The 12,273-nt window shown below is 44.9% G+C and overlaps 1 protein-coding gene across 1 annotated transcript in view; it reads right to left on the bottom strand.

The window, feature by feature from the left end:
- Positions 1 to 1,178: 1,178 nt before the first annotated feature.
- The window catches only part of EMP1 (epithelial membrane protein 1), a 46,770-nt gene continuing 35,675 nt past the window's right edge, over positions 1,179 to 12,273 (bottom strand). Inside the window, exons 2-5 of the mRNA XM_085601198.1 lie at positions 11,817 to 11,930; positions 8,620 to 8,716; positions 8,344 to 8,484; positions 1,179 to 3,679 (exon numbers count right to left, since the gene is read on the bottom strand). Of these exons, the coding sequence (XP_085457324.1) occupies positions 3,522 to 3,679; positions 8,344 to 8,484; positions 8,620 to 8,716; positions 11,817 to 11,894 (474 nt within the window). The 5' untranslated portion in view covers positions 11,895 to 11,930 and the 3' untranslated portion in view covers positions 1,179 to 3,521. The remainder of the gene's footprint in view (positions 3,680 to 8,343; positions 8,485 to 8,619; positions 8,717 to 11,816; positions 11,931 to 12,273) is intronic.

The raw sequence follows: 12,273 nt of genomic DNA, 5'->3' as shown, positions 1-12,273 counted from the left end.
ATAGCACTCCTCCTCCCCCCTCTCATGCCTCGGCCCCGCCCCGCACACGCTGGCTGAGCCAGTGACTTAAATTGATAAAGATATAGGGGTCTATTATAATGGCGGGCGGATCGCCACCACCCATATGGCGGTAGCGATGCGCCCGCCATTATTCTCCGCCCGTCTCCCATTTCCCCCCCACCATATTAGGATGGTGGGGGGGACCCCGGTGGACGGAAAGACTGTCTGCCGGTTTTGCGCCGGTCTCACAGGAGACCGGGCGGAAAAGGGGTCTAACATGGTAGATACTCCAATACTGGGAGTAGGGGATGCCACCGCCACGGTGGCGGTGGCATTCTAATTCCTGGTGCGAGACCACCGCACCACTGGCAGCTGGTCCCAGCACCGCTAGGGTCGTCCGCCCGTCATCCTAATAGGCCCCTAAGTGTTTTATTTTTTTTTGCTGCTGGCTCTGAGTCGCCCCTGTTATTTTCATGCAACCAAGGTACATGTTCTGCCAGATCAACCCAATTGTGTTCATTTCATTTGACTAGCTGTTTTCTGACTCATCCAGTATCCATGGCTGTTCTGCCTCACACCACATAACCTCACAGCCCTCTTTGTAGTGTCTGGCTACAGACAGTTTTAGCGCTCTGTGGGCAGCCTTTGCGTTTCATACTGCAGATACCGAGCCACGGTGCTTTGAGCTTTTGAGAACATCATGTTGTGGCTGAAGCATCTACAGAAATGTTTGGAACACATTTGTGCAAGCATGAGGTAATTGTGCCTATAGTCAGTTTTGCAGCCAAGCCAGACTTGTTGGTTTTGCCAAGTTAATTCATTACTTTAGGCTCTGCTTGTGTTGTATGTTTGAGGTGATTTACATTCCTATTTTTCTTGAATTTGTTTACCTGGAAAGTATTAATTTTATTATTTGCCTGGTTTAAATTGTGTGTTGCTTTTTTACTGCCTGTGCTTTCTCAGTGGTAACCTGTTCCTTGACCCTGGCCTGTTATCAGAGGGTGAGCAGTGGTGAAAGGAGGAAGCCAGAATTGCCTATTATGCACAAGTATTCTAATTTAATGTGCCGGTAGTGTAGCGCCCATCTGTGCCTTTATTTGCTTTCCCCTTACTGTACGAGATTTACATTCCAACAGTGAATACCATCTTTGAAAAAGAAGACATAAACTGGACACCGGTGAGAACAGAACAAAGTTCTTTAATCCTAAAGTCATAGACATTTTGTATAAAAATATTTACATTGTGTGTGTACAACAAAGATGCTACTCCGCCAAACGAGAAGTTCGCAACTTTTGGATTTTTGAGACATAGTCGATGCTGGTAGCTTGAATGGAATGTTGACAGAAGAAAGAAACTAGAGAGAGGTCGTGCTGTCCTGTCTCCCAAACCAAATCCACACAGCATTATGTTGTATGGATGAGAGATGAGCATTGTAAAATGGGTAGCATGTGAAAGTGTAGACAGCAAAAATAATGTTACAAAAGTATAAACACCCAAAAAACACATACTGCTAGAATGTCAACCTCACATACACATTTTCCTACACAAATTCCTACAGACCCATAAGCATTTGCCACCAAATGTATAGGACTGATGTGAGAATAGTAAACAGAGTCCTAGAATCTGTGTGAAGCGAGTTTGGCTGAATTTAGGAATTAAGCACAGGTCAGCCTTTTGGTAGGGAGATATTTTTGTAAGGTCGAGATTGTTGGGAGCGTATATTTTGGAGTATTTTTGCAAAAGATGCTTTTGCGGTATGTTTTCACATGGAAAAGTAAAACTGGCACCAGGGGAAGGAGAGTGGGTGTCCTTTTCCACTTTGGAGCTAGAGCTATGGCCTAGATGTGGACGCGTTGCAGCCTCCTCTCTGCCACTGCAGTTGGAACGTGATCTCCTGGCATAAAGTGGCTTAGATCTGTTCAGTCTGCGAGTGGCAACCTCTGTGGCCTAAATAAATCATATTCCCATAACCGGTCTTCAACGATAAGGTATTATCTGCTCTGTGCCACCAAGTGACATAGAGATAGACAAATTAGAGCGATGTGCCACGTCTTTTGTGTGGATGAAAGGAACGTCAGTACTGCACCACAAACCCCATCACTACATTGCCTCCAGTTATCTGACTGCAAGATTAGTACATGTCTATGGTTAAAAGTGTAGAGAAGTCAGTTATGTTCTCTGGTCATATACAAGTGTAAACAAACCCAAACTCGGGGCCACTGACTGTATGTGTGCTAAGACAACCTTTCATGGAGGGTTAGCAAACCCTCGGGTGAGAGAGAGAACCCTGAGGAGTACAATGATTGATGTGAGCCCCTCCTTTTTACCGGGAAATGGACCTGTGTTGGTAGGCTTCCAACCCTTCAGAGATACCAGGACACTGAATCCATGTCTGTGGTGTTGATGGACACCCCTGAGGTTCAGAAGTAAGGCGAAAGGCTATGTGGAGCACTCACTTCTATTTTATAGAGATATGTAATAGAGAGTATTGGAACACTGAACGTACTGGATGCAGAGCTATAAAAGTAGATGTTTATGGGACAGACGAACTGTGAATCAGGCGTTAGGATTGCAGGGAAAAGTTGTATTACGCCTTCACTGTTGACCTCCACTTTGACGGTTGTTTTATTTTATAAATCCAAAATGTAGTATTACAGTCCAACACTCCGATTGATTGGGAATAGAAAGAAGATGTCGGTTAGAAGGCGTTATGGGGTTGAATTTGGCTATTCCAAAAGATTGGCTATTTTCAGATTTTGGAACGGAAGCGTAACGCGGGGAAGCAAGGTTACCCAACCCAGGCTCTCTTATGCAATGACTACGGGTGTCTAATGAACAGAGCCTTACATTGGAGGGAAGCAACGGACATTGGGCAGTGAGAATTTCCAGTGCAGTGGCTCACAGTGATGGTCGACAGAGACCTGGCTTTGTCCGTGTGACTGTTGGGTGGATCTAGGACCAGGTATGCCGAGCTGGTGATTGTCCAGCCAGTCACCTTCCTTACAAAACACAAGCTTGTCCCAGTGTGTATTGCATTTTGTCCTGATATCTCATTAGGCATGTCTGTCTTTTCCACACCTCTTCAAACTAACGGGAACGTCTGAAATTATAGCACTCTGCTTGATGTTATGGTTTCTGTGCGCACTTAACAGCCATTTCAGATGTGAGCGTTAATACTAATAATATGCTGACATTTGACAAAAACAGACCAGACAAAAAAAACAAAAGCCACAGTGTATTGCTATTGGGGTTACTACATGAACACCGCTGCTCTAACGAAGGGGGGCTTGAACGGTCCATTGCTTTTCATTGTCCTTGGCGTTGTATCAGTTGGTTCTATAAAGTGGCGGCCCTGTCTAAGATGGCGGCCCTTCTACACGTGGCACGCACGTCCACCCTCCTCGGCGACGCGGAGCTTCTTCCTTCCGTTTCTGGCATGATGTGATGGGATGAGGTGGTAGCTGCGGTGGGAGTATTGTGCTGTTTGCCCGTGAGAGGGGGCCCCCATGCCCTGGCAAGCCTTACTTCTTCCGCAGGACAAGGTAGAAAAGTCCCGCGAGGAAGCTGAGACAGAAGCAGATCCAGGCCAGGATGAAGCAGTAGCCGTGGTAGTAATCTGATGAGAATGTTTGGGGGAAGCGCGCGGTGTAGATGGATGCAGCGATCATTATACACAGCCCTGCGGAGAAAGAAGGAAAGAACCGAGAGTAAGTAAATCAGGCTGCAGCCATTCTGCCGATGCGGCGAGGCCATCGGCGCAACATCGTTTTACTCTACCCACTCCCAAATGACCCAGTTATACTCAGTGCTTTAAATAGGCCGGTGCCGAGCACCGGCACTTTTTTTTATTTTGAGAGTGAAAGTAGCTTTTAATTGGAGATTACCGGCACTTCTCAGAAACAAGCAGGTACTCTAGTACCCGCACTTCTATTTTTCCATTTCAAGCACTGGTTATACAGGACAAATGTTCTCTATAGTATACACTAGTATTGCGAGCTAGCCTTTTTTTCACACGTGCTGGTGATATATGAACGCTTTAATAATCACATTTAATGTTTAACACGGGGCTAGCAGTTGGCTCCTAGCACACCCTATCTTGTATGTTTCATTACATTTTTATTTATTTATGTATTGGTTAACACTCATCCCCCCTTTTCCCAATCCGTCTCTCCTCCAGTGCCCTTCAGTTTTTAGTATTATTTACCATTGCAATGAACAGGTGACTATCTGCAAAGCCCTCAGCGATCTATGTCAGGTCAGCACCCCACAGTTTACATACAGATGGACTCGGTTGCTCTACTACGATGATCTTCTCTTCCGGGCTTGACTTAGCCCTGGGAAATTCCCGTTTGCGTCCAGCGCAAAACACTGGAGCATCTAACTATACTCTACAGCTATTTTATCCCCATAAGACGGTATCTGGGATTGTACAAATAACATATTTTTTCACTGGATATAATATCGGACTTCCTATTAATTGTTCTGTACATGAGTACGGACACATTCGGAAGACCCCTTTGGACTCGCTACTGTTTCATTTTTTATTTTGGACTTTCCCATTACCTATACGACATTGGTCTCTGATTTTTAACTAATGGATATCGACTTATGATTCATTTGCATTGGACTACACTGTGATGATTTTCTCAACTCGCCTTGATAAAGTCTAAGATAGACAAAACACGTGTCGGCAAGTCTGTGCGCTGGGAAACCTATTTAAGAGAAACAATAAAAAGAACTTGACGAATCAACAGATAACCCTTTTTGGATCACTCATTGTGTGCCAGACCTTTTACTAGATTGCTCGTATGAACTGGTGTTGCCTTCTGCATTGAAATATTCATGTATGATCTATCCAATACTGTGTTTGGATTATTAGTAACTATTAAGGGTGTGCTGTATTAGCTTTGTTTTTTGTCTCAGTAATATGCATGTTAGGTTCTAATATGCTAATAACACCTTTTTGGTAGTAGGTGTTTCAAGCTACCCTAGCACCCCGATTGAATTCTAGAACTAGACTGATTCACACTGAAACTTGTTATAACTTATAGATAGATTGATTGTGCGGTATATTCCCTTTTAAGGAACACTACTACCTATTGCTCCTTTCTTTTACTCTAAAAGGTAACTTAGATGAGGAACCTGTTATTAGACAGAAAAGTAATGTACCACCCAGCCCTCCTTGCCATAGTGAGCTGTAAGCAGTACCTGTAGCTTTCCTTGCATTTCCCCTCCTTTTATGAAATTGAGACGTGCATTTTGTGATTGTGACAAAATGGGAAGGTCTAATTGGATTAGTATGGCATGAAAAAGGAAGAAAGCCTTCAACAAAATTATAATTTTATTGAAACTATTCGCCCATTCCATCAGAGTTAATAAGTGTCATTGGGCCAGCTGTGCAGGTTATTTGGACTTTGTTTAAAAGAGGTGGGAAATGTGTTGTGCGCATACTTTTTATTTTTGGACCTAGTTGGACTCCTCAATATTTAATAAGGCTTTGATTCCAGATAATGGCGGGTTAGGTCTCAGCCAGGGCTCGTTGCTCTTTAGGATGTTAATTCTTAGAACTTCTGACTAGGTCATATGTTGTTTAAACCCGGGATTTTGTAAAATCTGTCATACAAAGGTGGTCTTGGTGCGGGCAAGGTCACTAAAATGTAATTTACGAATAGGGAAAGTTTAAAGTCGAGCTCACCTAATTTAACTCCGCGTATGGCAGTAATATTTTCAGAATTGGCTGCACCATCGGCTCAAAGTAGAGCAGAAAAAATTGATGTGATGGGGTTAATCCTGCCTCATCCCTTTCTCAGTCCTATCTTTAATTCGCATCTTGCTTACCCATGGTGGTAACCCCATAACGCCATTGATAAAAAGTGGTCATTTAGACCCCTGTATCTATGTTGCTGACTGTTCCTTCTAACTTGCTTATCTGGTGAGTGTTATGCTTGCCTCCATCATCCCCCTGCCTCGCCTGCTTGCGGTATGGGTCTTCCAGGCATGTCTCCAATCCTGCCTGGTGATTAGTGCTTGGTCGCCTTGAGTTGGTGTCTGGACCCTCCCGCATTTGTAGCTTTCATGGTCTGCGCTCTTCGCGCCCACTAGCTTGCTCATTTCAATCTGTCCAGCAGACCAGCCGCCTCCTTTGTAGAGTAAGCAGCGTCTGCGGGCCTCTGGTTCCTCTGTGTGCAAAATTTACGGGGTCCCCCATCAACCTCTAACCCCTGCTTAGGCTTAGTGGCCCTAGTTGCTTGGCCCCACTGTTGTTTATTCTAATGGTGTGATCGCTTCGATGGTCCTAGTATTCCTTCACATGGGTGCTTTCACCAGTTGGATTACTCTACCAGCCACTGCCCTTAGCGTAGTGGCGTGGACCCAGGGTTAACTTTTCTGGTGCGTGTGTGTTGGCTCAACATGCTCCCCCCTTCCCTATTAATCTCTGGAGGTGGTTCAAATCCAGGTGTCTGTTCTTTCAGCCCTTCAGTCCAGTATTTAGCATTCCAGTCCAGGGTTTGTGCCGGGCTGCGATTGTGCCCTCCACCACTGAGGGTGCTAGCTGTCGGTGGGCTGGCTTGAACCCTGGTGCTAGCTGACGGTTTAGGTGCTGAGTTTATAAGGGCTCAAGGAAATCAGCCCCCTCCATTGGAAATATTTTGATGAGATCACTGACTCCCGGAACAACGCCTGACCTTCCTCTACACACAACTGCAGGCTGCCAGAAAGGAGTTCAGCTCCTCCATACCCCTGTACTTGCAGACAAACCCCTCATCTGCACGTCTGCAAGAAATGAATGTATTTTTCTAAGTGTTTTTTTTAATCTTTGAATATTTGTGCATCACACCAGCATGATTTGGTTTGCTGAAACCCATAGGAGGTGAGAGGGCATGGTGCACAAGCCAAGCAGATGTGTTTTGACACTGCCAGATGCCTGGGCAAAGTGACCAAGAGACACCTCAGTGGACACAGGTGGTGTGCAGGCTGAGTTAAGAGCACCATCTGTTGTTCACTGCTAATCTGGAACAACTTCAGATATGATATGCACAATTATGTTTTATATGGTATTTTTCCACAGGCGGTGTTACTAGCTGGCAAGTGGCCTCATGTTACGTGCAACTCCTGTGTATCCAAGGTCGTCCTGATGATCAAACCGTAGGATAGGAAAATAAAGTGAAGTTGACAATTTCTATTGTGAGATGGTGGAAAACTACTGGAGTTGATGACGTGGAATTCTCGCATGTTCTGTGGGTTTAATTGGTGGGCACACTTTACTCTTGAGAGCAGATACCCTTTGGACTCTGAGAGGTACTGCCCTCGGCTCATAGTTCCATTGTTTTGCTTTATGCTGTGCATTGTCCCGATTTGGTCAACTTTTACTGAAGCCACCAGTATGCTGATACCTTCCTACTTTCCCATATTTAACTAGATTTCCTGACTTTAGTTTGGGACTAGTTTAAGCAACTTTAAATGGATTCATGTATAGATAGGAGGTTCGAAACCTGTACACTGATCATCCCATCTCTTAACTCTGTATTGTTGCAACTGAATTTCTTGTATTCTGTATCCTACTAAGATGTTTCAGTTTACTTGTAGTAATTCTGTATTTTCACATCATGTTCTTGAGATTCATATATATCAGTTTGGCCCTTAATTTGTAATAAAACTCATTTTATTTTACTTATAGATTCCTGGCCCTTAATGTGTGACCAAATGGGCGACACTGTAAATTTAATTGTTTGATTGAGAATAACTTCCCATTACGTCTCAGGCAATTAAGATTAATCGCAGGATAAATGATAAGGTCGGCCCAGTGCTCCATCATTAGTAAACATAGTTTACTCTAGCCAGATAATACATTATTTAATTCACACTATGCAGGTTTGATAACTATATAAATGGGGTTGAAATCAGAATAGCAAGTTTGTAACCTTGCATCTAACCAGTCTGTGATTGCATTTTAAAGAGAATATGTATTTAGCTTTTGTGTTTTTGCATTGGGTTGCTTAACTGCCTGTTATAATTCCATTTATAGTAACATGCTGCATTCAGAAGATGTGACTGTCCAGAAGCTTCTGAGTGTCATATAACTGCCTGTGACACCACTTCGGCTGCTCAGAGGTCTTGCCTGACAGTTCAGTTCCTCAGGGAAATGTAGAAGCTGGCTCCCTTGTTGGAGTTGAGTGTAGGCTGACTTCCTGGTGCTAGTTGTTGAAGTGTGCGCTGTCTGGAGCCTCGATGCTAGCTGTCGGTTTAGAAGCTGAGGCTAGCTGTTGGTTGCTTGTGGGTACCCTGACATCTTGGAGCACATTGGTAGGTGGGGTGGGGGGTGTATTGGGGGACGGTACTCACAGCAGAAAAGCATGATGCTGCCAGTGATGTAGAAGCGACAGCCCTTATCCAGGGTGAAGAGCTGGGCAATGAAGGCCATCAGGGCGATGCAGCCGAAGATGATGGCCAGGATCATAAACGCTTGGACGGCTTTCATAGCGCCTAGCGGACGAGGAAAGAAGAGGGGTTAGAGAGAAAGAGATTTCACAGGAGTCAATGCTGCTTCGGGTTGGGGGCATTGAACAACACTCGCTGTGCGAGCAAAGTTTTTGGATTTAAAAAAAAGTATTTTCTCACCTTCATTTTCTCCTAGACCAGAAAGAAGTTCGCACGTCCCAGCCGCACAACTTTTCCATATCCCAGATGATTCGTCGTTGTTGTTCCTCATCCAGACCTTAACATTAGAGAATACATTCCTCAAATGGTGTAATACTAATAAGGACTGACAACAATATGTAATGGTTGAAACTATGATGACTAGGGATGCAGATGGCTGCTTCAGACAGTGCCGCTCCAGTCTAATCCAGTGATCCCCGCCAAACAGCTTTACAAAAATAAACCAATGTAAACATGGACAAAGACACTGGGTATGGGTATGGCTAGTATAAGTAATGTATATGTTTCAATAACACATACAGGGGCTTATTTACAAGCCCCTTGCGCCGCAGGTACGTCACTTTTTCCCATATTGAAAGTGGCGCACCGGTGGCGCAAGGGGCTTGCAAATAAGCCCCACAGTGTGCATAAGCAGTGCAAGATTTCCTCCAGATAGACTGCTCACTCCATGTGCAGCAGCATTGGTTCATCTACACATTGCACACACATTAAATGATACAGGAGGGCAAGCTTTCCTCCACAAAGAACATAACGTACAAGTGCAGCAGTGGTGGAAGTATTTCTCTCAGACACCTGTTCAGCAGTACTGCTTACTCCGTCACAGAACGTTATTAGTATATGCTGCACTGCAATCTTCTCCTCCACATAGGACATAAGCAGCAGTGCAAGGTCCGTACACACACAACAGGTACCACATTCGCAGCAGAATCTCACACATCCACACCGAACAGAACATAAACATCATATACACTAGCAGTGCAAGCATCCTTCTACAGAACATAAAAGTGCAAGCTTCCATCCCGCACAGAACATGAACATGTCCAGTAGCAGTGTATGCTTCCTTCCACAACATATAAGTGCAAGCTTCCGGCCCACACAGAACATGAACTTGTGCAGTAGCAGTGCATGCTTCCTTCCACAAAACATAGAAGTGCAAGCTTCCATCCGCACAGAACATGAACATGTGCAGTAGCAGTGCAAGCTTCCTTCCACACAATATTAAAGTGCAGGCTACCATCCTGCACGGAACATGAACAACATGTGCAGTAGCAGTGCAAGCGTCCTTCCACACAACATACAAGTGCAAGCTTCTGTCCCACACAGAACATGAACAGCATATGCAGTAGCAGTGCAAGCGTCCTTCCACACAAAATATAAATTATGGTACGAGTGAGCATCAGGAGTGCAATCTTACTTCCCGCACAGAACAAAAACTGTGGGGCATATTTAAAATATGTTGGCACATGCCAGCACCGCAAGCCTTCTTGCTGCGCTGCCCTCCTTCAAAAGTAAAGGGCAGGAATGCCCTGTATCTACAAGATATGGCACATTCCTGTCCTTTCTGCCATGGCCGGCTCACAAACTGCAGCTGAGTGCCAACACAGGCACCCTTCACCATGATACAAGGGTGTTTGTGTTGTTGGCATGATTGTTTTGGTTCAGGAAGGGACGCCTTCCTGCACAAAAGCAATCCAAGGAGGCGTTTTCCTTGTTCTATGTGTGTTGTAGATTGCAGCACATGTGGAAAGAGATAAAAACAAGGAGAAATGTACACATTTCTCCTCATTATACCAGCTTTGGGAAGGCGTTACCCCAGATTTACGCTATGTTGTAAATCTGGGGAAGTGTAAAAAATCAAGGGTGTTGCGTAGGAACACTCATGGAACGCCCCTTCCACGCAGAGTAAGGCATTGCCTAACTCCATATTTACAAGGCCATGAAAAGCGACACAGGGTGGCTTTGTCTGGCCTTGTAAATATGGGCTGGACACAAAAGTGACGCTCCAGCGGCGTAAAAGTGCTGCAGGGGCATTAGAAATATGCTCATGCATGTGCAGTGTCAGAGCAAGTGTCAATCCACACAAAATATAATCACTTTATGCACCGGGAGTATAAGCTTCCCTCCCACGCGGAACAATAAACAACATGTTCAGCAGCAGTGCAAGCGTCCTTCGACTCAAAATATAATCAGCATGTGCACCTGGAGTGCAAGCTTCCGTAGCACACAGAACATAAACAACATGTGCAGCAGCAATGCAAGCGTCCTTCCTCTCAAAATATAATCAGCATGTGCACCTGGAGTGCAAGCTTCCGTAGCACACAGAACATAAACAACATGTGCAGCAGCAATGCAAGCGTCCTTCCACACAAAATATAATCAGCATGTGCACCTGGAGTGCAAGCTTCCGTAGCACACAGAACATAAACAATGTGTACAGCAGCAATGCAAGCGTCCTTCCACACAAAATATAATCAGCATGTGCACCGGGAGTGCAAGCTTCCGTAGCACGCAGAACATAAACAATGTGTACAGCAGCAATGCAAGCATCCTTCCCCACAAAATATAATCAGCATGTGCACCTGGAGTGCAAGCTTCCGTAGCATGCAGAACATAAACAACATGTGCAGCAGCAATGCAAGCGTCCTTCCACACAAAATATAATCAGCATGTGCACCGGCAGTGCAAGCTTCCGTAGCACGCAGAACGTAAACAATGTGTACAGCAGCAATGCAAGCGTCCTTCCACACAAAATATAATCAGCATGTGCACCTGGAGTGCAAGCTTCCGTAGCACGCAGAACGTAAACAACAGGTGCAGTAACAGTGCAAGCAGCCTTCCACAGAAAAGTAAGGTATGAATGAGCATCTGGAGCGCAAGCTTTCTTCTCACACAAAACTGCATGTGCGGTTTCAGAGCAAGTCTCCTTTCACACATATAATCAGCATGTGCACCGGGAGTGCAAGCTTCCTTCCAAACAAAATATAATCCGCATTTGGATCAGAAATGTAAGCAGAACATAAAGTGCATGTGCCGCAGAAGTTAATCGACTACCCTACGTAGTATGGATTATTTTTTTTTTGCACAGGAAAGTCACCCTGCGAGCCAGTGCCTTTATTTGTTTTTGCTGCCTCATAGTTTTTTTTTGTTTAAACATTTTTTTATTATTTTCGTACCAACATCCCAATACAATTCCCACAAGAGCCCCAGCACCCCACCGAAGAGCGTTACATACGACATTTCAACTGTGTATACATGGGAAAGGTTACCCTTCCCGCTTGGGCTCCCAACCCTACGTAGTATGGATACAGCACGTGCTACAACAGGACAAGCTTCCGTGGGCAAGCAACCTAAAAGACATGTGCAGCTGGCATACATACGTTGGCGATGGTGGACACAAAAAGCATCACCACAGTGGCAATGTGGCACACAAAAATCCCAGCGAGTAGCACCAGCATGATGGCGTCCGGCGGCTGCACCCCTGGAAGGAGATTCTGAAACAGAAAACAGACAAATATGTGTTTACAAAGAGGCTTTGCACTTTTACTATGCTTGTTTTGTAGACATGACTGTGTTTCGTACCAGTTAGCATGCATTGGCTAGACAGTTATGCCAGTAAGCAGCCCCTATTGGTCAGCAGTTGGGGCATTTTGTCTCAGTAGACAAAGCCTATGACAGTATTTACCCACTTCCATCAGTCAGCTGCAAATGCTATCCAGTATCCATCATGCCCCCATCTGCACCACGGCAGAGTGTTATTCTGACAGTAATCCGCCCTTGCTGTTTGGCCAGTAATTAAGTGGTTCACTATCTGGTAATGTAATCATGACTTGAATT

Source organism: Triturus cristatus, chromosome 4_2, assembly GCF_964204655.1.
Source record: "Triturus cristatus chromosome 4_2, aTriCri1.1, whole genome shotgun sequence".
Taxonomy (NCBI): Eukaryota; Metazoa; Chordata; class Amphibia; order Caudata; family Salamandridae; genus Triturus; species Triturus cristatus.
The sequence above is the reverse complement of the archived record's forward strand: the minus strand, read 5'-3'. Positions and strand labels throughout refer to the sequence as shown.